General features: G+C 37.5%; 1 protein-coding gene across 10 annotated transcripts in view; it reads right to left on the minus strand.

The window, feature by feature from the left end:
• Positions 1–26,835, minus strand: part of dscaml1 (Down syndrome cell adhesion molecule like 1) — a 162,023-nt gene extending 135,188 nt beyond the window's left edge. For all 10 annotated transcript variants that reach the window (XR_012390645.1, XM_073923417.1, XM_073923416.1 and 7 more), the window contains exons 1-3: positions 26,666–26,835; positions 7,221–7,541; positions 2,461–2,607 (exon numbers count right to left, since the gene is read on the minus strand). Coding sequence is in view for 5 of the 10 variants with exons in the window: in XM_009291532.5 (XP_009289807.2) it covers positions 2,461–2,607; positions 7,221–7,541; positions 26,666–26,708 (511 nt within the window). In the remaining 5 variants the exon portion in view is untranslated. The remainder of the gene's footprint in view (positions 1–2,460; positions 2,608–7,220; positions 7,542–26,665) is intronic.
• Positions 26,836–27,819: the final 984 nt, after the last annotated feature.

The raw sequence follows: 27,819 nt of genomic DNA on the forward strand, positions 1-27,819 counted from the left end.
CTGTTGAATTATTAAAAAAGTAATGCAAACCAGCTTCAAATCATGACCACATCACACATCTAGTTAGCACTATTATCTAATATTTGAAAGCAGTCCATCATCAATTATTCATCAATTATACATCAACTTTATATCATAATCTCAATAATAAAAGAAAACCGTGCTAGTTTTAAGTCTACATCACTCATCCCTACTTCAAACAGACACTTGTGGCACATTGTGGGATTGTTCGGACACTTCTGCATTGGTGACAAGAGAAAGGGGAATCCAAGCATGTAATCAATCGATACTTGCTGGAAACCTCTAGACCCCTTATACTGATACACATTGACACAGCGGCTAAAGCGGATCAATGAGCGCTCCGGTGTGAAGGGCAGGGAGACGCGCACCTCCATTGAGAAAGATGAACTGAGCCAAGAGACTCTAGTCACTGATTCCATCTGACTTGGCCGGTGTAAGCAGCACCTATTGATTTTCCAATCAACTACAAGGCCAGGGTTCACACAAATACACACACACACACACACAGAGAGAGAGAGACAGATATACTCTGCCACTTGAGCTAGGAAGTGCGCTACTCAAGAAAACTGCTACCTTGTTTGAACACACACACACACACAAAGCACTCCTGGCAGAATCATTTTGCTGCCTTTAGAGGAAATTGGAGAAAGTGGGAAAGCTTTTGTTCACTATCACTCTGGATTTATCACACAAATAAACACATACGTAAGGTGTGAGTTATTGAGGAAGACTGAATAGCAGGATGAGGACTAGAGTCATCAAATGGACAAGGTTTTAATGATTGTAGCTCACTTTGACGGCCCACAGATTTTTATAAAAGCATAAAAAAGTGCCAAAAATATTGTAATTTATATAGAAAAAATCATATAATATATAAAAAAGTGTATATATAGCTTTGAATATTGTAAAATACAATAACAGTAAACATCACAAATTTAATAGATTGTCAATTAATTTGCCAAAGGCGAAAAATCCCATTTAAATAAAATACTGTATATAGAAAGCATATTAAATGCAAGTGATACTTTTGTAAAATGATTAATAACTTTTGTGAAATTAAATTTTCTCTATATATACGTAAAATATTCGTGTCATATATGTATGTAAACATACCTATTCTGACCTATTTTTTTTAACGATCACAATAAAAATATGTACAAATCTCAAAGTGTGTATGTATACGTGTGTGTGTGTGTGTGTGTGTGTGTGTGTGTGTGTTTGTGTTTGTGTATGTATGTGTGTGTATGTATATATATATATATATATATATATATATATATATATATATATATATATATATATATATATATATATATTTAAATTCAGAATTATTAGTCCCCCTTTGATTTTTGTCCTTTTCTTTTTTTTCTTTTCTAAATATTTCTCAAGGTATGTTTACCAGAGCACGGAAATTTTCAAATTATGTCTAATAATATTTTTTTTCAAACCATCATTATACAATAACTTGCCGGATTACCCTAATCTGCCTAGTTAACCTAATTAACCTTGTTAAGCCTTTAAATGTCACTTTAAGCTGTATAGAAGTGTCTGGAAAAATATCTTGTAAAATTTTATTTACTGTCATCATTCATTCGTTCTTTTTTTTTGTCGGCTTAGTCCCTTTATTAATCTGGGGTCGTCACAGCGGAATGAACCACCAACTTATCCAGCACGTTTTTTACGCAGTGGATGCCCTTCCAGCTGCAACCCATCTCTGGGAAACACCCACAAAAACTCATTCATGCACACTCATACACTACGGACAATTTAGCCTACCCAATTCACCTGTACCCCATGTCTTTGGATTGTAGGGGAAACCGGAGCACCCGGAGGATCACGTGACCCACATATTAGAAGTGTCTTGAAAAATATCAAGTAAAATATTATTTACTGTCATCTTGTTAAAGATAAAATAAATCTGTTATTAGAAATAGGTTTTTAAAACTATTATGCGTAGAAATGTGCTGAAACAATCTTCCTTCCATTAAACAGAAACTGGTGAAAAAAATAAACAGGGGGGCTAATAATTCAGGGGCTCTAATAATTCAGGGGGGCTAATAATTCTGACTTCAACTGTATATATACATCAAACATATGTATATACTATTTACTATTTAGACTGAACGCCATTTTAGTGGAAGTCTGTCAATCAAGGAAATAATGTATTCTGTGTGGATTATGTGTATTGTGTCAGGGTTTTTTGGCTGATTTTTGCAACACAGCCTGTGCAAAATTAATTCAGATAGTTTTACTGTTTGTGTCAACATTTCTTTAACAGTTTGACCTCTGAATAACTCTCTTCTAAGTCAGTCCTTTGAATATGTCAAAAAAATATATGTAAATAAAAATAACTGGCACAAAATCACTGAAACAAGCCTTCTTGTACAGATTTAAGAAACAACAGATTTGAAATCAGCAGTTACTTTAGAAGTGTCTTACCTGGGACGATGGAGACAGTGTCCTTCTCCCAAGACACCACACTGACGTACTCCTGCACAGCAGAGGGGATGAGGCACTTGAAGACGGCCACGTTGCCCCGCATGGATCTTTGGTCCGCCACGCGAACCGTATAAGGTTCCCTGAACACTGTTCACAATAAAGCAAAAGAAACAGTTATATTACAGTCTGTTATATATTATTGAACAATTATTATTTAACAATTACAGTTATACAATACTTTTTAAATTCATACTTAATAATTCTCATTAAATTGTGAGTTTGAAAAGAGCTTGATCCTTTAACTACCATGTTGTAACTGAGATACTATTTAAAGTATAAAATTTAGGCATACATAATGAAACAGATGCAACAGAATGATGTGAAATGTATTATCGCATTTATATATATATATATATATATATATATATATATATATATATATATATATATATATATATATATATATATATATATATATATATATATATATATATAGACTCATAATGGTATTCCATGCACACATCCAGGTCCACAGTTTTGCCATTTTAGAAAAGGCTTAATCTATGTAAAAATCTGAAAAAAATAAATAAATAAATACATGCATGCATAAATGCATACATACATACTTGTAAAAAAAAAGCCATTCTGAAGTTTTATTTTTCACATTAAAATTTTTTTTCAGGGTTTTTTTTTTTTTTTTTTTAACGAACCTGTATAATTACCTAATAATTAGTTTATTTCCTTATGGTAACCAAAATTTTATTTAAAAATTATATATATATATATATATATATATATATATATATATATATATATATATATATATATATATATATATATATATATATATATCCAAAACTGCCTAATATATGCATTTTGAAAAACAATTGGGAGTAAATAATACTGTATTTTGAGCCAGAAACTGTATCTTTTTTTTCTTTTCATAGAGGTGTTCAAGAGTTCAGGAAGTGGCCTTTTTATAAATCACAGTTGAGATTCATGCAGATGGCAGTGAGTGGACGCCACCGCACAGCCTCTGGAGCTGTCAGAAACATTTGCTCCTGCTAAAGGGACCCTTTCTGCACCTGACAACCAGAGCCTGGTCCCAAAAAATCAATAGACAACTAGCGAACACACAAAGTGAGCCGGGTACGAAGATGTTATTTATGGGCGAGGAGATCCTCCTACGGTAAAGGGCGACGGGGGAGCGTGAACAGATTAAAGGAGGCGCTGAATTTCATTTTAATTTCAGGGACTCAATTTGTTTTGTGTCTTTCATCAACATCTATTTACTTACGGATTTTAATTTCTCCCTGGCTTCTTTGGGGAAGTAATGCTAGACGCAGAGCAAGGGCATCTCATTCACGAACATGACGCCGCAAATTTGATCACTCAGTCGGGGAATGTTTTCAGAGTGGGAATTGCAATTGGATTCCACGGCCAATTCAACTACGCAGCTTTTCCAGCCCATCAGAAAAGAGAGCGATCATAAGAATTCATGAAACGTGGCAATCACCCGCTCCGAGGCCACCCGCTCCTATCTCACTTTCACTCGCTACCTCTATTTCTATATATAATTAACGCCTGGCTTGAGGGTGAATTTCCTTGGTCATTAATAACGCTTTCTGCCAGGTGCCAGTATCACCCACAGTGAGGCGAATCAGTGTCCTTGTCTGATGGTTAAGTCATGAATCGCTGAGGCCAGCCATTATATCTCCTTCTCTATAAATAGTTAACCTGTTTATAAGGAAATATGTAAATGAACGATTTAGTCAGTTCAGATTGTCTGTGCGTATTTGCCCGGTGTTAACTAACCAGCCTCTTAATGATGCAGATGAGATCCGAATCAATAGAACAGATCAATAGAACTCCCTATTACACCCAGGACTCCATAGTCTACAAATAATCATTTATTCAGTCATTGATTGACTGCGAGTCTCGGGACTTATTGGATTTCTCAAGATAAACTAACTCAAAGCGGCCGTATTAGCTAGTCTTATTTTCAGCTCAACTTGGCTTGCGCTACACCTGGCTGTGGAATGTTGTTTTACAGTGGTTCGGAGAGGTGTAAACAAGCCCGAACATCTCTAAGGCTTCAATAATGCATGCGTGAAATTCACAGACGTATTTGCAGACAACAATAGCAGATAGCATTTTTTATGGGCAAATGACTTTCAGTCTTCATGTGCGGCATCATTAGAATGTTACTGATGCCTGACTATACTCATCGGTTGCTTGGAAACGGACTGACACATGGGCTGGTGCTCTCTTTCTCCTTTTGCGCACACCAGGAGGACTGAGTCCTGTATCACTATCGTTTAAATAATTAACTCTGGAGAAACCAAATACCGCATTTACTTATTCATGACGCAAGACATGAAAAAAAGAGGGGGAAGAGGACCAAATTGAATAAGAATGAGGTGGTGAATGGTTTTCATTAATGTAATGGTGAAAGAAAAATGAACATGACCTATCAGGAGGAAGGGAGCCAAAGAAACAAAGGGCTGAAAGAAAGGAATTGTAGGTTTGTGTCACAGTGTTCATGTGAACTCATTGCACAATATCTGAGCTTAAACTTGACTTTAAACCAGCTCAACAAATACTGTAGGATAGGATACTTTATAGAATAGTATGTAGGATGCTCTGTTTCTTTTAAGAATGCTATCATGTTTTTAAGATTGTAGACTTTGTAGGTTAATACAGTATAGCTTCAGTTAAGTGAAAATTACATTTCAGTGTGTAATTTAAGACCCTGTTGTCTTTATACTCTTATCAATAGTCTACGTTCCACTACCATCAATGAAAAGGTTCCAGACAGATGGATAGACTGGTAAAAAAGCAGAGACAAAAATTCCTAGGTAGGGAGGTAGGTGGGTAGATAGATAGATAGATAGATAGATAGATAGATAGATAGATAGATAGATAGATAGATAGATAGATAGATAGATAGATAGATAGATAGATAGATAGATAGATAGATAGATAGATAGATAGATAGATAGATAGATAGATAGATAGATAGATAGATAGATAGATAGATAGATAGATAGATAGATAGATAGATAGATAGATAGATTGATTGATTGATTGATTGATTGATTGATTGATTGATTCAGGTTGTGTCGGAAAGAATTGATATTCTAATATTGCAACACCATAAAAGGCTAAATGAGAAATGAACAGTGAGTGCAAGGAGGAACACACACACACACACACACACTCATATGAAGCCCTCATAGGGAGATTTTTATAAATGTAGAGCTATCCACACAGGTGCCCGTGCTATTATTGGCACAGGATCAGCATGCAGGAGAGTGGGTGAGAAAAGAGGAGGAGGGAGAGAAAGAGAGAGAGAAAGATGCATGGGGGGGATGGTGTCATACAGTGAGCTGTCAGCTGTCATCATTCTCCAGTGCCACCTGAGACATTCAGCGCCACACCCTGCCCCTCCCCTCACCGTACCCATGGTAACCTTTCAGTGCCAGCATCTGATTGGCTGGTGAGGGAGCCCCAGTGTTGGGTTCCTCAGGGCTCTGTGTGGGTTGCTAGGTCCACTAGCAGTTTTTGCTGCATCTCAGCACTTAATTGATTAATTAGTGTAATTATTTGAGGCGAAAGTCACCCCGTCTTGTCGCCGGTTGGTAGGTAATTTCATTCCATCCTCTGAGACTTTAATGTTAATGCAGCTAAGGTGGAAAAAAAAGTTGTGTGGACCAAATTTGCCTGCATTCTTATTACAGAGGTTCCTTATTTGCATTTATGGTTTCATATTATTTGTGCTTGTTTAAACTAGAAATAAGTGTATATTAAAATGTGTGCCTTTTAAGAAATGTTCACTAAAAGGTTTTTTGAGGAACCAAATTTGTACCTTGTAATCCTTAAGAATATGTGGCTGTTTTAAAGAATTTTTAAGTTACATTACATATAAATGTGTGAGATCACCATCACTGGGGTTATTTCTTGGAAATTCAGAGTAGGTGAGTGTGTATGTGTGTGAGAGATGGGAACTCTAGCTTAGAGGACAGATGGAGACTGGGAGACAGGAGGGACACTGGCACTGCACAGCCTGGCATAAGAGTGTGTGCGTGTCTGTATGTAGGGAGGTGTATGGATATCCCTCGCTGTTGCTGGGCGTCCAGCTCCACTCACGAGCAGTGACCTTGGCACCGAGTGGGAGGGTCAGTCAGCCAACTGTCTGTAGCGTTGTGCGCCCGTCTGTGCACTGCTTTTTAAAGCAGCCAGGTCAACAGGCCGGCCACTGGGACATCCATTTGGCACTTACATTCTTATTTAGGTTAGCAATATGGTGGGTGCTACCTTTGCTGTTACTGCAGATGTTAAGCTTAAGAACTAATGTTCCACCTCTAACGTCACATGCCCCCCTCTGTCACAGCACCAACACTAACTATGCTCTTTTCTGCAAGCAATATGGTCTGAGAAACCCCTTGCACCCTGCAAGTGTCCGGAATATAGGTATGTATTATAGGATCCATAATTAAAGCATAAAGCCCAATAGAGGTGCTGTAAATACACTATTGACAGCATACTGTTATCATATGTATGTCAAGTTATCATTTAGTAGACACTTTTAAAACAAATGATCTAAAGGTGTGGCCCAAACCTGCCTGCTCATGGCAAGACTTGGAATCAACAGCAACCTTTGTGTTGCCATCCCTGACCTTTACTCAGTATCAATACACCAACATGTAAATGAAGTAAATACATGCATAGACAAACTAATGGATGGAATCAGATCTTACCTGCTTTGACACGGATGCTAGGGCTGCGGATCTTGCCGGCCTGGTTCTCGGCAGTGCAGAAGTAGTCATTATCATGAATGAAGCTGTTGAAGGCAGAGGGGGAGAAGGGGTAGAGCTGCAGCGTGCCGTTGGCGTGAACGTGGCGGATGTGTGGCACGTCGTAGATGTCGTCGCCAGTGGCCAGGTACCAGCGGAGGACGGCATGGGGGGCGCCACCCGCAGGACAGGGCAGGGACACCCCCACTGAGCTGGAGAAGGTCACTCTCTGCAGGGAAGCATTCACAAAGTACAGCCGCGTCGAGACCACATCCTCGCTGTGCACTGGAAGAGAGACAACATGGTCAGTTGCAAAGTAACCAAAGAGTTTAGTTTACATATCAACACCTGGACTTGTAAAGGGGCTAATGCATACTTGTCCCTTTGGGTTCTAGTACTTTGAAATGAGAAAACTATCATAATGGGAGCACTATGTGTCATTTTGGCAAACATCCACTTCCCATTCAGGTCTGCTAAACTGCATGCCTTTCCGTCATCTGATTGGATTAAGCCAGAGACGTTCCCATTGGGTCAGCACAACTCAATTCAGATTTAGAAAATCAATCACTGGATTGAGAAGATGATGCAACCAAAATTGTCCTTCATCTTAATATTTTCTGTCATTTTTCCATGAGCGCTGTCTCATAAGATGGGATGTGAAGGTAACTATTGCAATCTGAACTGAACTACCACATTATGCACATTATGATGGTAGAAATGATCCATTGTAGCCAGTCCCAAAAAAGACAAATGACATCACACAGGTGGTGAAATGATCACATTGATTTGTCCAAGGTCAGATTTTGCTGTTATTAATAAACATGGCTCCTGCAAATTATAATATATGTCTTTTAATTGATTTGTTTACAAATGTTTGATGTAAATCCTTATTTGAGCCATGCTCTGTGGTTCATTTTCAGTGTACACAGGCAGCAATGGAAAGCTAAAGAAAGTTACGCCTGTTTCACACCGCAAGCGTCAGCGGCGCGTGAGCAGAGCGTGAGCAGCGCGTGTGTTTTCGGCGTCCATGTTAACAGATTAGAGCTTTCATACCGCACGCAGCAGCAGCGCGTCAGAGCGAGGCGTGAGCGTCGCCGAAGCAGCAGTGCAGCGATAGTTTCGGCGCTGGGTCTATTTTTGACGCGCTGCTCACGCTCAATTAAAGTGACAGTGCATTGAGAATGACCAAAACACATTGAATGACAGTAAAAACTAACAATTTTACCCAATAAATACGTTAATAATGTCAAATGGTTTATATATAGTCATTCAAATGAACTTAAAACGATTAAAAACGGCAACAAACATTTATTTAGGCCCGAACTACAAAACCAAATGTAAAACTATTTTACTATCAGTTTTGCTTAAGTTGCACACTAGTGTTGTAGGAGAGGGGAAATGGAATATTTACGGGATTTGTAGTCCATAGCGAAGTGTATTGTGGGTAGTGTAGTGCGACACGCATGCTGGATTATGTGAGCTCGCTGTGTTCTGTGCAGCTAGCAGAGCAAGAAAGTTTTAATCGGCTTTGTTTTATGTTCTCTCGAATTATTCCTACCGGGAGCTGTTTGCACTGTGAATCTGACAACACGAAAATAAGTAAAAGAATGGCCTGCATTAGTTACTTTTGTCCGTCTCATCATCTGCACGAGCATGAATTAACGAGCTGTTATTCTGCCGCTGGACATCACTAAAGCGGAGAAATTAACACTAGTTTGATCAAGTATAAATATCATTATAACTATATTGTATAAATATGATTATAACTAGGTCTACAGCAACCTGATAATCAAAAAACAAATGACATGATATCACAGGCGATTGTCTTCTGACTGTAGACAATTCTCATTTAAGTTAGCTTTAGAAGCATACAGTACTATTTGATCTATAAAATTTGTAAAATAAACATTTGCAGGTTAATGAAACAGCATAGGAGGGGCCTTGGTACAGATGAAAAGTTTAAAAAGTGTATTTGTATATAGAGGGGTAACTAGATAGAATAGACAGAGATAGGTTGATCTCAGCAGCAGCTGCCGAAGAGCTGCGCGCTGCAGACGCAGCTGGTGTGAAAGGCAAACGCCTGCGTGCTGCTACTGCTCGACATACGCGCTGCTCACGCTCTGCTCACGCGCCGCTGACGCTTGCGGTGTGAAACAGGCGTTAGCCCAATGCTAAACTGTCACATTACCCAGGCAACTATTTTACTTGTAGCTGCTTTGCTATAATTGTAAGTTGTATTGTTGGGGTAATCAAAACTAACCTAACTGTAGGTAAAGGAATGAATCAATTCTTACTAGCTGGCCTTTTTTAACCTCATGCTCTTACACTTCACTCCCATTCTTATTGTGGCACCAATTTAACCCCTTTGGTTCTATTCACATTACTCCAAGTGGGATTCTTACTGGAGTTTCCAACATACTGAATTAAGCAGGCTTGTTAATAAAGATTCTAAAGGACATAGACTGTATAACAGGTGTGTCCAAACTCAGTCCTGGAGGGCCACTGTCCTGCAGAGTTATCTCTGACTTGCCCCAATGCACCTGTCTAAAAGTTCCAATAAGCCAAGTAAGAGCTTGATTAGCTGGTTCAGGCATAATTATGGTCCAGCACAAGGCCCAATCCCAATTCTACCTTTCACCCCTTCTACTTCTACTCTTCGCTTCATGTGTTCACCTGAAGGGGCATGGGTATCCCTATCCCCTTTAACTTGGAGGTGTAGGGGTAAGGGAAACTGTTTTATAGCCTTTCAAATTATTTTTTTTTTCTGAAACATACTACAAACAAAGCAGTGTGGTAAATTTTCTTGAATACAAAAACAGCATGGTTGCAAAAGTGAGCAAGGAGACCCACAAATCGAACAAAAAACATATGCTTTTTTACATTCATAATGATGTCAATGTGTCACGATCATGATCTTCAAATAAACATTAACAAAAATATTACCAAATTTCACTAATGATGGTCCTTTATAATAACTGCTATAAATTATTCCACAACACATTTAAAATTATGCTAACGTTACTCAATGACTTGACAGAGTAGGCCAGTCTGTCAGAAATGTCTGGTGGCAAGGAACTAGCTTTTTACAGCACATTAATGTCTGGTGTAAAACTAATGTTGATTTATTGTGGTTAAATCCATGAATACAAGCACTTGTATATACGAAGTACAGTTATGTGCATCTTGCAACACGACCCACTAGTCGTTACAGGGACATTTGAGGAAACCTGAAGGCTCATACACTTTCTTGCTGAAAACAAAGTCCAAATAATCTGTTAAATATGCTTACACTTTCTGAAATGACTACTGCAGATATTGTATGATGTATGAGAAAGTGACGACATATGATGATGTGTGCATGTGTACTGTAGTAGCGATGTCCCATTTCTTGGGGAATATTTTCATCCCTAAATCTTTACGTTCTGTTTCAAGGGGAAGTAATGGGGCTAGGCATAGGAGTATAAAATAAAATTGGAATTTGGCTTAAGACAGACAGGACAGTGGCAATCCAGGAGCAGGATTGTACACCCCTGCTTAAGGGTCAATCAATGGTGTGCCTCTTGATGCTAGTTGTAGTTACACAACCTGTAAAGTTTCGGAAACATCAATTTGCTGACGTCAAAACTTGTGGCCGTAGTTGGGTACCTCAGCATCAACAGAAAGTGTTCAGTCATTGAAAAACACTAAAGTAAACGAACACAGCACAGTACAGACATAAGCAAGTCTTCTGAACAAAAGCTGACTTTGTCCGACTAGGTGTTTTACTCACATTTTATTTTATTTATATGTTCTTGGCAGATGCTTTCTTACCAAAGCGACTTACTTATCTAATCTTAACCCAAATGACAGCGATAACAGTCAGTTGTAGGGCAGGCATTAAAGAGTATCACTAATCTAATATGTGTGCGGTGTGAGCCGTGCTGAATGCTGCCATCTGATAGGAGAATAAATAGGTCATAGAATCCCCGCTATGTATCTACAAACCTCTCTGACAGCTAATGTGGATCAGACAATCATTCCCTCTTGTTGTATTACCAAACCCAGGCTTACTGCAAGAAAAGAGGAAAAAAAAACGAGGGTTGCGTAAATTAACACGCGTGCTAATTTAGCAGCGTAGCTAATGATGTCCTTCAAAGGCGGCATTTTAGCGATTTACCATTCTGGCATCTCTATTATCTGCAGGCTGTATTACGGATTACATGGTTCTGGTGGGATGGCTCTGTATCTTTTTGTATGTTCAGAATTGCTTAGCTCAGCTCTGGCTCCAAGCCAAGGGAGACACAAGCCCAAAGCAAGAGAATTTTCTTCTAAGGCAATTACATTTAATTAATGCCCCCCACCAGGTTTATATCAACAATGCCTGGATTAACCCCCATTCTTGTGATTCCCATTGTGTTCCAAAGAATAATGGTGACATGATACCATGGCATTAAAGTCAATGGGGTGCCATAGATATGTGAACTATAAGCTTTCATGCCCTTGCAATGTATAAAATTTAAAAAGAAATTGGAATTGTAGATGAACTGTAAGATTCCTTGCAATAAAGAGACCCCAGGAATGTATGAAAGCAAATAGAGATTGGAATTTGTACCCATTAAAGAACAAAATACACATAATAAAAATGAAATAGTTATTCTTGTGTTCCAAGTGCAAATTTACCTTCATTACATGGAAATAAGCAGGTTTACATTCTAAACAAGTCTCATTGAATGCTCTTTACAAAAAAATAAAAAAAATAATGAAGAGTGTGAAAGACAAAAGATGTACGTAAAAATCCTTTCACATCAAGAACAATAATTATAACAGTGTCTACAAAACCGTAATGTTGTTTATTATAAGCACAATCATCTGTTTTCACATTTCTAAATCTTAACATTTGAGCTCTTTAAAGAATAATGGATTTTGATTGGTTGTAAATGTTTTTTATGTTCCTAAAATGAAAATTATTCTTCTTATTAATCTTCTTCGTATTATTATTATTATTATTATTATTATTATTATTATTATTATCATCATCATCATCATCATCATCATCATCATCATCATCATCATCATCATTATTATTATTATTATTATTATTATCATTAATGTTGTTGTTATTTTTTATAATATTAACTGATTAACAATACTAATACTAATAATAATAATAATAATAATAATAATAATAATAATAATAATAATAATAATAATAAATACATTTTGTAATTAATTTTTTTGAGTATTATTATTATTTAAATTATTGCTGTTGCTAGTTTTAATGTTAAATAATTGTTCTTCTTCTTCTTCTTCTTCTTCTTATTATTATTATTATTATTATTATTATTATTATTATTATTATTATTATTATTATTATTAAGAATACTTAATTTTGTTATTATTGTTGTTGTTATTATAGTTACAACTTTTTATTAAATATAATTTAACTATAAATATGTATTTAAAAAACATAGTGTAATAATAATAATAATAATAATAATAATAATAATAATAATAATAATAATAATAATAATAATAATAGTTGTTATTATTATTAAGTTTGTAATTATTATTTTTGATATTATTATTACAATATTTTTTTATTTAAATTCTTTTCTGTTATTTTTTCTATGTGTGGTGTAGAAACAGCAATATTTTTAAGAGTATATTATTGACATTGAACTTCTCATCTTTCTTGTAAATAGACCTTAAATGATGGCACTCCAGTCTCTTGATGATTCAAACGTTGTTATTCATACCTCTGACATTTATAGGCTACTCATTTAAATAAACAAAGGCCCATGATAATATTTATCAGAAATAATAAAAAAAGAAACAAAACGCAAAACATAAATAGAATGAAAAACATGGAGAAAAAAAGATGCTAGAGAATTGAAAGGCTGAGATTAGAGCTAAAGCTTTTACTGGCTAGGTGGGGGTTTGGATTCTTTCTCTCTCTCTCTCTCTCTCTCTCTCTCTCTCTCTCTCCATCCATCTCTCTCTTTTTTATATTCCCATAGAACATGAAGGGATATGTTATGTGATTGGAATTTGTACGCCAGACGCAGAGAGTTAAATCCATATAATCTCCTTTCACATTTAACACACACAGAGCCTTCCTGGCCTGATAATCGCAGCATGGTGGAGGGCCTCTATCGCTTCCCCTCTTCCTCTGCCCCTTGGGGAGGGTAGATTATGGAGGTGGGTGCGATCCAGGGGGCACAAGTCCAGACAGGTCCAGATCTACAGCACAGTGAGCGGAGGGCTAGGTTAGATAGGGGGTGTTTTAAGCGAATGGTTATGTGACATCAGGAGTCACAGGTTGCCGGAGAATGAAATAAAATGCATTTCATTGTTCACGGCTTGCATGAAATAAAAATGTGCTGCATTACGTTAGCACAAAGTCTAGACTGGCAGTTCTCAACCTTTGTTACTGTAAAGTGTCCTACAGAGAAGGTTATTATTCAAGGACTGCCTACACCGCTATGGCATATCCATTTGTGCTGAAAGCATGACGGAAGTGTTTTATTCTCCAACTCTTTTATTAACTGAAGTAGGGCTGTTTTTATGTTTTATTTAATGTAATTAATAAAGGGATTTCTTTTGTGGTTAGCATGCACTGTTTAAATTGAAAAACAGAATAATATATCACTTAGAAGTAGTAATGCAAATATTTTAGATCCAATTTTGATCTCTCAGATGTCAAAAAATTATAGTTAAAATATATATATATATATATTGCCAATTTTGATGGTGTGTTATCATAAACAGTGGTGGTGCTTCACTGTATCATTTGGATTCATTAAATCCATATCATTTTTTGCTTTTTTAAAGAGGACTTGATTGTTTATTGATTGAAATTATTTGCATGTTTTGTATTCAAAGCTTATGTTCTATACATAAATATGCATTCAGTGGTCCATTCGTTTGCACAGAAGCATTTGTATTGTAAAACTTTTTTTTTCTTAAGCATTTTATATGTGCATTTATGTTTTTTCCACACACTTACTGTTTATTTGTTAATCATTTGAGGATGCTTTTTGAGGATAAAATGATTTTGAATCAAATGATTTTGTTAATCATTTGAGGATGACCACCCCCCCCCCCCCCCCCCCCCCACCCCGTTGAGACCTACTGGTCCAGACTGAGCTTTGCAGTGTATGCAGGATTGACTATTAATGCTGTGCCACAGCAGCACTGACAAATCTAGGGTTTGAAGCAAATGTTTTGACCCTTGCTTTTGTGTAAAGAACCTCTGGGATCCAGCATTAGAGTTAAACAGCAAAGATCCCTGACATGCTCAAAATGGAGCAGTCCCTGGCTGCCGTCAGCCTTAAGTGCTATTTGGGACAAGAGCAGAGTGCACTCTATCCTGGTTTCTGAGCTGTGTCAAATATAATTCCGAGAGCCCTTTTCAGGACCACGGACAGTGACTGAACGGTCCCTAAACACATTTCAGCACTATAGACAGTGCCAATCTCCTCTTGACTGAAAATGTAACTCAGAACTAAGCATAAACAGTTAATCTGTAATAGTTCCTTTCAAAGATATAAACAACATCTCCTTTTCTCTCTTGTTATTGGATAAACAACACGCGCCATCCTGTGCTGTGCGTGACGCCAGAAAATACAGACAATAGCCGAAAGCCTGCATGACAACACATCAGTTCACAGCAGCTCTGAACAAAACACAGCAATACTGGAAAATATGGTCATGGTCGTATTGAAATGGGATAAAAAACAGGTCAACTGGTTAGTCCCCCTGCCCCCCACCCCTTTTGCCTTTCAGATTATAGCCTAAAGCATAAACCCCCATAATAAAGATTGCAATATCTATAATCTCACAGTAGGGTTCTGGGTAAAGGGTTGTGGATCCAAAAAGGACGGCCTAGGGATATAACCCCCCCCACCGCCCCCACCTTAACAAACACACACACACACACACACACACACACACACATACACACACACACACACTGTCTGGGTCATGATGGTGGGGGGAATCAGGTAATGGAGGGGGGAAGGGGGCAAGCTTAAGAGCAGAATGAGTTGCGATTTGTCATCCGCACCAACAGGTGACACTATTAACTTTTAGTTTAGTCTACTTGCATAAAGCATTCCCATTATCAGTTACGCACCCATCACTCATAGGACCACAAAACTTTTTGAGCCATTATGCTGTGCTGTGCAAAACGTTTGATGGATTCGTCTATAGAAATGTTTACATTTACTATTGCGTAAAACAATGTAATTCATTTCTATAGGAATTGGTGTCCCATGCTGGTTTTGCTAAAGCTCAAGGTGGTCACTAACTACTTGGTGGATTCTAACTTAAACAAACTGATGAAGCTTCATCTGTTACCACTCTTGGGTTCATTTGAGAGTGCCAAGCACCTTCATGCAGTAATGACTATGGGTCATGAAATTTGTGCCACTGAGCAACAGAAAGTCGCTTAGGATGCCTTTCCACTGCACATGACAAACGAAAAGCGGCATAATGGAAGTCGGTCATTTCTAATGGAGAGTAGTCTGGTAGTTGCGTGGAGTTCCCATCATGCTCATATGTGGAAAATTCGGATCTGATTTGAGCTGCGGATTCAAGAAAGTTATTTGAACTCGTGCGACTAGACTGTATGCAACTGGCCAACAGGATGCAATATATTTCAGTGTTGTTCAAGCAGATCTCTGTGCGCGAGATTTAACATTTTTACTTTTTTGTTATTTTTTAAATCCGAAAAAAAGTTTAAATTAAAAAAAAAACATTTCTACTCATAATGAGTAGTAAAAAAAAGATATGTTTTAATGTTGTTTCCACATTCCATCCAAAATGTTAGGCAGTCTATGAGTTTCTAGGATTCAATCATTTATTCAACTATGGTGAATGCATGGAGAAAAAAGGCTCTTGCTTTTGCACTCCTTTAATTCGGACACCACAAGAATTAGCTTTTACCCTTATGGTGAACGACAAAGCTGAAAATTCTGTGTGACTGCCACAAGGGGCATATTCAAACAGTTGTATCTGAATGACATGTGCAGTGGAAAGGTGGCTTTAGATTTAAAACAACCTCTGCGTGACCAGTGATACATATGTAATTTAAACCTGGTCCCTTTTAAAGTAGCTACATGCAGCTAACAATGTAAAATAACACCATAACTGCGCAGTTCCAATCTCTTGTATCCAAGCTGACAATTTACCACTAAGAGCAAGTAAATGAATGAAGTTGTTAAACTAAGCTTGATTCATACATCCTGGAAAAGTTCATTCCAGACCTCCTCTGGAAATCTTCATTCCAGACCTATAACTAACTTGAGTTTATTCAATTTCCTTTAGCTTAGTCTCTTATTTATCAGGGGTCGCCACAGCGGAATGAACCACCAACTATTCCAGCATATGTTTTATGCAGCGGATGTCCTTCTAGCCACAACCCAGTACTGGGAAACACCCATACACTCTCATATTCACACACACCCTCACACTTTTACACTAATGTCAATGCCAATGCTTACCTAGTTTATTATACCACAAGTCTTTGTGGGGGAGACTGTTGGGGAAACCAGAGCACACAGAGAACACCCACGCGAACATGGGGAGAACATGCAAATTCCATACAGAAATGCCAATTGGCCCAGCCGAGGGTCAAACCAGCAACCTTCTTGCTGTCAGACAACAGTGCTAACCAGTGCTTTTTGATTACTGAAAGTTTTAAGAGTGATTTTGATTCAAAACTCCCTGGTCAAGCTTACAACTATTGTGCAGATTTAGGCTCAAAATACTTCCATACGCACTAGGCAATAGAAATGTGTCTCTTTTACAGTGTAAAGGTAAAACCTTCTATACCAAATTATCTGTGATATGTACCAACTGTTAAAGGGAGGATTGTTCACCAAAAAAATGAAAGCTCTGTCTTAATTAACTCACTCTTTACGTGTTTCAAACTTGACAGAGTTTCTTTCTTCTGTTGAAATCAAAACATATGTTAAAGACAACTTTAAACCTGTAATCACTGGCATCTATTGTATGTAAATCAATGGTCACAGGTTTTCAACTTTTATGATAAATAATTTAGTGTTCAACAGCAGAAATAATTCAACTGGTTTTGGATCCACTTGAGAGTAAATAAATAGTAAGTGATTTTTCATTTTTTGGAGAACTGTCCCTTTGATACCGATCAATTGAGAATTATTATTTCATTTAGAAGGTATAGTTTCAGACATATTTAATGATAATAAATTTAGTGCAAAGACACAAACTATGAATTAAAGCTCACCAAATAAATATAAAAGCATATAAACAATGGTACCCCCCCCCCCCCCCCCCCAAAAAAAAAAAAAAAAGAATCTAAAATTGATCCATGTCTATTGGCAATTGTTTAGATGTTTAAGGATAGATAATCGATTATTCAGGGAAGAGAGAAATGAGAAAAAGCAATGGGATAACCCAATTTCTTCTCCTTTGTTCTGAGTTGACTTCCGTGTGAGGGCTAACGAAGCCCTGCAGCTCTTTGCCATTCTAGTTGCCATATGCCAAACGAGGGAAAGGGCTGAGAATGCTGAAACGCTCCATTAATGATGCCCGTTTTCCCTATCTATCTGTCTAACTCTCAAGATGGACGCGATATTCTCCACCCACTTCCTCAAACTGAAAAAAAATCCTGCTCAAAAAAAATGTCTTTGCTCATGATTTCTTGTTGTTTTTCCTTCCTCCTCGCCATCTCTCCCTATTAATCGCCTTCCATTTTTCGGTTTCCTCTTCATGTAGTCCTTCACATTTGCACAACACATGCATACATATATATATTAGTGGCTATGAAAATGGCATTTGAATATGTATTGCGGATAGGCTAAGCTATTGCCAATGGTAAGCCGCTATGCATAATGCAGCTCTCTCAGTCGCTCATCTGCATTTGCTTAGACACACACTCTCTCTCACTCAAGCACACATGTAGATCTTTACACCCTGTCCCCAAAGAAATCTACACCACGCAATCTTTCTTTTGATCACTCTGCCATCTCACCTACATAAACATGTCTAAAAGCAGACTTTGTGCATATTTTTGGGACACGCAACTGTTCGACAACATCGCCATTCAACCATCCATTTGCCTCCCAGCCTCTCAATTAATTTATTCGCAGATTGTTCAAGGGCCATTTCCGCTGTCAAACCTGTCTGTATCGCACTACAGTGCCGCATATATATTTTTTTAACAGCTTCCAGTGTCATAATGTTTTCTTTAACCCTTTAAAGGGATAGCTCACCCAAAAATTTAAATTACCACATCGCTTACTCTCCCTCGTCTGGTTTTAAACATTCATGAGTTAGTTTCTTTCTTCTTTTAAACACATATCAAAATATTTTGAAGAATGCTGGTTGCTGGGACCCATTACCTTCCATAGTAGAAAGAAAAATACTATGGAAGTCAATGCCAACTACTAGCATTTTTCAAAATATGTTTTTTTTTTTTTTTTGGGGGGGGGGTCTTTTGCCTACAAAACTGCTTTAATCCTTTGTGGCTTAGATTCAACAAAGTTCTGGAAATATTCCATAATGTGAATCTTCTGTTCCACCACATCCAAAAAATGCTCTATTGGACTGAGATCTTGTGACTGTGGAGGCCATTTGAGTACAGTGAACTCATTGTCATGGTAAAGAAACCCATCTGAGATGATTTGTGCTTTATGACATGGCGCATTATCCTGCTGGAAGTGGCCATCAGAAGATGGGTACACTGTGGTCATAAAGGGGTGAATATGGTCAGCAACAATACTTAGGTAGGCTGTAGTGTTGACATGATGCCCAATTGGTACAAATGGGCCCAAAGTGTGCCAAGAAAATATACCCCACACTATTACACCACCACTACCAACCTGAACCATTGATACCAAGCAGGATGGATCCATGGTTTCATGTTGTTGACGTCAAATTCTGACCCTACCATCTGAATGTTGCAGCAAAAATTGAGACTTATCAGACCAGGCAACGTTTTTCCAATCTTCACTTGTCCAGTTTTCATAAGCTTGTACGAATTTTAGCCTCAGTTTCCTGTTCTTAGCTGACAGGAGTGGCACCCGGTATGGTCTTCTGCTGCTGTAGCCCATCCGCCTCAAGGTTGGACATGTTGTGCATTCAGAGATGCTCTTCTGCATGCATCGGTTGTAATGAGTGATTATTTGAGTTACTATTGCCTTTCTATTAGCTCGAACAAGTCTGGCTATTCTCCTCTGACATCAACAAGGCATTTGCGCCCGCAGAACTGCCACTCACTGGATATTTTCTCTTTTGTGGACCCTTCTTTGTAAACCCTAGAGATTGTAGTGCGTGAAAATCCCAGTAGATCAGCAGTTTCTGAAATACTAAGACCAGCCTGTCTGGCACCAACGACCATGCCACGTTCAAAGTCACTTAAATCATATTTCTTCTCCATTCTGATGCCCCTGTTAAACTGCTGCTGATCGTCTTGATCATGTCTACATGCCTAAATTAACTGAGTTGCTCCCATGTGATTGGCTAATTATAAATGTGCGTTAAAGAGCAGTTAGACAGGTGTACCTAATAAAGTGTATATGGGCTGAATCTAAACAAATAGATTAATTTAAACATTACTAAATTTAATTAGTTTGTTTAAATTTAGCCCAAATAAATTGTTTGCAGCTACTTACCTTAAAGCTATTAGTAAATCCAATGACTTCTGTGTAATGTGTGGAAACGATGACAGGATTTTCATTTTTGGCTAAACCATCTCCTTAAAATGACTCAGGAGATTAAGCAAGAGAGAGAATGGCTGATTTTATTCCACCTTTGTTTTGTTTTTTTACACTCTTCCCCAGACAAGCCACTTATCAAACCGATAATCATTTATGCACGGCGCAGTCAAGGAAAAATCAATACTACAGGTGCTGAGTAACTTCCAGCTGAATCTAAAGTCAGACCTACAATGCATCCAGTTATAAATGGGCTTACGAAGAGGTGTGTGTGTGTGTGTGTGTCGGGCATTTCTTTATTGCTAGGCTGAGGAGGACACATGTACACTTGTGTTTAGATTACATTTGTTCTGGTTTATTAGAGTAAATCTCGCCTGCCACTTTTGTCCCTGTGATTGTTTGGTGCTTTGCGTGAGTGAGCTTGAGTGGATTGGAAAGCAGTCACATGTAACCTCCCACATTGGTATGGCAATCTCTTTGAGAAGACTGACAGAAAAGAGCAAGAGTCGAAGTGGTTTATATGTTTGGTTATGTTATGAGCATTTTGGCATCTATCTTGTTCAGATTGCATAATGAATGAGATATGTAATGCGGGGTTCTTTCTAATCCATGTTTGAGGTGCACTAGGGTTCTCTCCACCCCCCTCCTTAGTTTCACCATCCTGCAGCGTCAGGGAAAAAATAAAACATTTCCCGCATTTGCAGAAGTAGCTCAGACTTCAAAGAGATGATTTGGGAGGTTGAGAGTGCGAGTCCTTTCCAATGCATTTTTTAAAAAGAGTCAATAAAATGTGAATTTGGCAGAATCTCCTGTGTGGTGGGTAGTTTGTAATCTGTAGTTCATAAAATGCCTCTTTTCTGCTAACTCAAAGTGAGATACGTATGGCAATCTGCTACTGGAACAAGCCGTTTTGTGGTTCTATGTTTATAAAGTAAATGATTTGATAATAATAATTGATATGAAACCACAATTAGATTTATTACACTCTCTGAATGGAAGCATATCAGAGAGACAAATGAGAACTGTTGTAACGCAAGGCATCATCAACATTTGAATCAATTGGAGAAAAAGCTATAATACTCACTGTACCCTAATGGACTGAGAAAGACCATTCAAATATATAATACATTTGCCGGTCAAAATTGAAAAAGAAAAATCATAATTTGAGTTGATTTAAATTTGATTTGTTGACATATCAATAGATTTTGCAAACATAATGAATAAGTGTCTTGTTGAATTTTATTCACTATACTGTGTTATTTATTAATTAAAATTGTATATATGTATTTCTAAATTACTTTAATTTTTAAGTCTTATCAAACTCTGAGGCAAAAAAAAGTGTTGTAGAACAACATTTTGACCATGCACAGAATCTAGAATTTGAAAACATATTATAATTTTTTTTTTTTTTTTTTAAGCATGAGCTTTGTCCCTCTTAGATGTGACTGGAATGGATGATTTTAGGGTTGAGGAGCAGGTTGGACAATGAATACACTGATGGCTGTGTTTATAGTGGTGTTTTGGACAAATTGTGAATTCAGCCAAAATGAAGCAAACAAAGAACCTTCTGATAATGTTTCCATATAGTTTGCATTTTTTGTAATTCAAATAAAAACATATTTTTTTTTTGTAATCAAAATCGATGTTTAAGGAATCTGTTTACTTAAAGACAACTTTAACTAGCAGACAACATTCTGTCATTCATAATGTTTCCACAATGTTCTGGGAACCAAATTTTATTTATTTATTTTTTAGCTGAGGACTTTCTGAAGTGTTCATCAAGTCATTTTGTAAATTTTTGGCTCTAATATGTTGAGGATATATTTTCACTGTTACCATTAGCTACAACTAGGTGCACACGGAATCCTTGCGTGCAGAAATCTGCAGAATTCTGCAGATTTTTAGACCTTCTTCTCCCATCATTTAGCCTGTATACTTAATTCGTATTTATTAAAATTTTTAATGAATTTCACAAATTATTGTGATATAATAGCAATAGTTATAAATTGTCTGTGTGATTTATTTACAATACAGTTTGTAAAGTAATATTTTCTGTCTTTTAGTAGTTCTATTAGGAGACTTTTTTGCTGAATAAGTGGATCTAACTGGATTTGCATTGTAAACATTACATAAAAGTAAAAAAATGTATTTTATTTTTTTTCATGTATTAAATGTTTAGTTATTATGCTCCCAAAATCATTCTGCATAAATCCGCAGATTTTTTACAAAATTCTCTGCAGAAATAGCAAAAATGTTTGCAGATTCTGTCTGGCCCAATGCTGACCAGAACATAAGTCTACCTTTTGTTTAATTGTTTTTATCACCCTCATGTCTTACCCTATATGACTGTATTTGCTCCACCAAAGGTCTGACATACGTTAACATAATGACCAAGATTATTATTAATTAACGTTAATTATTAATATTATTTAACATAAAGCTAAACAGAATGCTAATACATCCAACAAAGTAGTTTTTATATTAGAGATAAATTATGTGATTAATTATATTTATGATGTTTAAATCGTAAATCAAATTAATTTTCCATGTGCGTTAAATCCTTGACGATCATTGTAAAAGAAAACTCGAGCGGTGTACTGTTGCTATGGTTACCAATCTTCATGACTAGATTATCTTGTGGCTAAATCTCATCGTTACCAAAGATAGTTAAAGGTTTTGAAACATAACCCAAAGTTTACGTTTAGACTACATTTAAAAATAATACAATTAATAATTAAGACCTCAACCTTTAGGCTGGATAGTTTTGGATGGATTTCAACTCAAAAAGAGAAGTCAAACACTCATAATTCTACATTATGATATCTCCTGCCAAGTGATGCTCTGCGCACGTGGTGTCCGATCGGATGTAGCAGTAGCCGGCCGGGACCACCGGGTGCAGCAGGTGCTCCGAAGGCGCAGTGTTTGTTCACGCGCTTAACTCACCGGCACACGAGCTCTGAAAGGAGAACAGCGGTCACCTGTCGAAGCGGAACGCCGGAGTGACACGCAGATTTTTATTTTGACCGCACTTCAGCTTAAATGGCAGGTGGAGCAGCGGGGTGTGATTTTAGGTGCAGGGAGGGAAAAAAGTAGCACGGCTCATAACCCGGTAAATCTCGCTGGTTACATTCGTGACTCCTGTTTTCTTCCGAGTCTGAGTCTAAAGGAGTTTTTGATGAATGTTGCAGATAGTTCAAAGTATGGACTGTGGATATTCTGCATGCCTGGTGTAAACAGTTATGACTAATTAAAACAATTAAATGTCTATTGACTGTACATTTATTAATGTAGATAGTTTTTATCTATTAATTTATTTTGTCAAGGTTGCATATGTTACTTTATTGTTTGTTTGTTTTTTGTTTTGTTTTTTTTAATCAGCTCAGCATCTCAACGGTTTCAAGAGGAAATTATAATAAAATAGGTTGTAGTAGTAATTTGACTAAAGTAGTCTATTTAAAACATTTTTCCTCCCCGCATGACCAGTAAAAAGTATAAATCTTCTTCACTTGACTATCAAAAACGTGAGGATAAATCATGATGTTTAAAAAAATACCTATGAGGCGACAAACCAGTTGAGTCTAAATCCTCTCATTCTCAAGTAGAAAAGTTCAAGTTCAGATTGCCTTACAGTTTGTGAGAGTAACGTGTTTATAACGGTGACTCATGCTGCGATCACACAAGGCTTTACTCTTTATTTTCATAGAGGAAAGAACGTATTATAATGAACAGTGTGTATACCGACAAATTACATGGAAAGAAAAGAGAAACAGGTGTATGTGACGAGTATAACGAAATGGAGAGAGAGAGAGAGAGAGAGAGAGAGAGAGAGAGAGAGAGAGAGAGAGAGAGAGAGAGAGAGAGAGAAATAAATGGAGTCCTTATGGCCAATGACCTGATTTACTTTTGGAGTGGGGGATGCGGCAGATCTCCTACTAATTGCGCAGCTGGGAAGAACAGGGGATTTGATGGGACGGGGGGAGAAATGAGACCAATTTTGCATATTTCTATGAGAGGGAGACCGGATTGGGATGAAGGTGTCCTGATGTGAGGAGCAGGTTTGACATTGCGAGCAGTTGGAGGTGAAATCTCATGAATGTTGGCAAACAATAATACCTAATATAAAATACATGCATATGTATCTGATGTGGTCTAATGAATACATTATTATTATTATTATTATTATTATTATTATTATTATTATTATTATTATTATTATTATTGTTGTTGTTGTTGTTATTATATAATTCACTCTAAAAGGGCCTGATGTGCTGGACGTGGCAAGCTTTTTTCAATCACATTTTAATTTAGGCAAATGTTGAGGAAATCGGATCAGACCGGATAATATCGCAGCCACCACACAAATTTGACGACCTGACGACTGCTGATCCCTAAAATAAATATTGGACGGGCACAGATACACGCACGCGAACACCCTCTCACACACAGACTGCCTGCTATCCCTTTATTGTGTAAATATTTCAAAAATAAAATTATTAAAGCTAAACAAATATGCTTTTTTAAAAATGACCTCACACTAAATGTGTACAGCCTATAAAACATCTGGATAATAATCTAATATTTTATAAAAGCCAACACAATTTAAAAATAAAGCTTTCAATAAACTTTAATAAAAGAGAAAGGAAGCCATGGATTGCATATTTCTATGAGGAAGTGTGTCCTGATGTCAATTTAAGAATAATGGTTATACTATAGTTAGTATTAATATTAATAATAATAATAATTTGAAACTATTTTTATCAAATTAAAATACAAGCGAAAAACAATGGAAATTTCCACATACACTACTGCAGCATCCCTGGGTACCTTTTCATTTCATTTGCTTGTATTTCCATAAAAAGACAAGCTGACCCTCGAGACGACAATTTACCCTGGATCCGGTTTCCCAGCTCGGGGTTCAGGTGTGAAAGCAGGAGGGTAATATGCTTCAACTTGACCGGGTCACAATAATGCATAATAATGCATTTAAAATATATAATGATTTCTAAACCAAAACGACCAAAATATGTGCCTGTGACAACATATAATTATTTCGGAAAATTATGAAAAAATGTTTTTTATAGAAGAAATGTTTCTACATTCCTTGAAAGTGAAAAAGATGGAGGCGCGGCCCTCTCGAAAAAATACGCAGTCCTAATGCATATGCATGTATGATAATTGATGTGCGTTTCACATCTCCTATCGTCCGTGTTATCAGAGATACATGATAAGAAATACACTGGAAATTTCAGAAAACACACTGCAAATATTGATTTCTACAAAATAAAAAGAAAACATGGCAAAAAGAAGTTTGTTTGCGACCTCCGTATCCCGTTTTTACGCACTTTACGCCCTACTGCACCCTTCCTCCCCCATACAAGAACACACACAAACATTCACAAACACACCATTAATACACACCACAGTTCGTTTTCGCAAACATACACACTGGAAGAGAGAGAGAGGCAGAGAAGGGGGAGAGAATAATTCTGACCTTACATTCTCGAGCAAATGACATTGTAAATTATAATATATACAAATTAGAAGTCTCAATTCTAAAGCATCAAAACTCAAGTGGTGTAAAACCAGATAAAGCATTCACATCTGAATTGTTTGCTAATAAATAATAAAAAGCCACACTTGACAAAACAAAGCCATTTCATAAAAAAAAAATAATAATAAAAAACAGGCGCATGTTTTGAAAAGGGATTTATCCACAAAAATATGTGTTACAATTTCAGGAGGAAAAAATATGAGGGAAACTGAAAGCATATATCCAAGGCTGGAGGATGAGGAAAGGAGGGGTTTGTATGCTGTGAGGTGTCAAAAACAAAATTGTTGAGGAGACATCTAGACAGAAATTGATGCGTTGAACTAACCGAATTAGCAAATAAGCAGCCTCAATTATAGTCATAATAAGTCAAATCTTCGTTTTTTTTATTTCTACAAATTCAAATGTGCCATATCAAACTCACCATCAACACAGTCAAACCAGGAATCTGTTGGCATAGAAAATGGAGGACCACTAATTGCACCAGTGCTAATTGGAAATGAGGCTGCATATGCCATTCTGTTTTTCACAGGATCTATGCAGATATATTCATCCCCTACCACAGAAACCTGCACTTTTATTGCAAAACCCTTTTTTCTAAAAGCTTTATTCAGAAGATTAATATAAACAACAAACAGTAGACATATTCAAACCCTAGAAAAATAGCATTTTTTTTATTCTAGCCCAGTAAAAAAAAAAAGTATACCCAGACAAAACAAATTCACACCTCACCAACAAACTCTACTTTTCTACAAAGAAACACAAACAGAAGGCCAAAAGTATGACAAATACACAAGACCGATGCAAAATATCTACTCCCGTTCTACATATTCATAACTCAACAGCATATTCATATCTTGCATACAAATCATGCTATCTCCCCCATCTTTGCGCACGGGAACATGCAGATCCTACAGCCTCATAATCTTCCGTTCTTCGTTAATTACCAACTACAAAAACGATTTTACACATTTTATGCGACCGAAAAAAACATTTTCAACGAAGTTGCGTTAGTTTTGCAGAGAAACTTTATAAAATCCTAAAACGAGAGCGCACGATGGATTTACGCTAAATAACCATCCACTGTACATGCACATTTCTACTTCATTTAAGTTAATAAGCTGCACAGATACACATCAACATTATAAAGTAATAAAAAAGCCGCAATAAATAAACTCACTACATACCTTCTTGAAAAGAATACAGCAGGAGTAAAGTTACCAGCCACATGCCATAAATAGCAGGTATATTTCTCAGGAATGTTTTGCAATCCCGACGTGTGCACCGTGCAGTATTTGGCCAGGCTAGGCTCCGTGCAGGAGTGGTGACGATGCTCCCCGGCGATCTCTCCAGCCCTAGTCCCGGACTCTCCAGCACCAAGAAGCAGGGAAGACTTTGGTCCCGCCTCTCGTACCCTCCCATCCGCGGGACCGTCATTCGAGCGGCCCCTCCTTCGGTAGTCTAATGGTACGGCGGGATGGAGAGGTGCTGGTGCGGGGCCAGAGTGAGACGCGAAGAGGACGGCGCGCGGAGTTTTGTTGGTGGGGGTGGGTTGAGTGCATTCGAGAGGACAGGACTTAATGTGTTGTTGTTGTTGTTGTGAGCGGTCCACGTGGCTGGAGACAGCAAGGGCATTCTGTGGCACCCAGTGCGCACCTGGGAACTAAATGACTGCTTTTTACGCACGACGGATCTTTTTATTTGTATTTTCCGCGGTATCAGTGGCTTACCTTTTACCACCAGCAACTGTGTATCGGTGTGACGCTGCTGAAAAAGAGGAAGAAGCGACTTGTCTCAAAGTCTGTTTGCTGGGTTTGTGCACTTTTCCACAAACCAGACCGGGGATTTAGCTTGACCAGGCTGGGAAGCCAACTTAAACCAGATAAAGTCCGCATCTTGTCTCTTTTCCCCATGGTTGAGCGTGTTCATTTTAAAAGTAAAGTGCGTGTAAATGTTGTTCATTCTTCATCAATGATCGTTTAATGACACGCGTGTGTCCTAGAGACACCGCACGAGACCCATCACGCGCTCTCTATGCATTAACATATGCGAACGAGCGAGAACGCGCGCTTCAGAGGCGCAGCGTGGAATGTCTGAATCGCCGGCATTGTTCCGCGCTCAAAATGAGAGGAATGACATGAGAGGGGCGTATCGTGTATTGTCTAGAGTGGTGGATAATGCTCACAGACCACCCTGGCGGCTTTATCTTCTGGTGACTAGAGCGGCTTTTTTCACAATTCAAGTCTGTAAAATTCAATTCATGTATAATATGTTTTAAATTCTGTTAATTTTAAGCGAGCTTGGATGAACGAACTATTATTCAAATCACATTTAATAGAGA

This window comes from Danio rerio, chromosome 15 (genome assembly GCF_049306965.1).
Source record: "Danio rerio strain Tuebingen ecotype United States chromosome 15, GRCz12tu, whole genome shotgun sequence".
NCBI classification, from domain to species: Eukaryota; Metazoa; Chordata; class Actinopteri; order Cypriniformes; family Danionidae; genus Danio; species Danio rerio.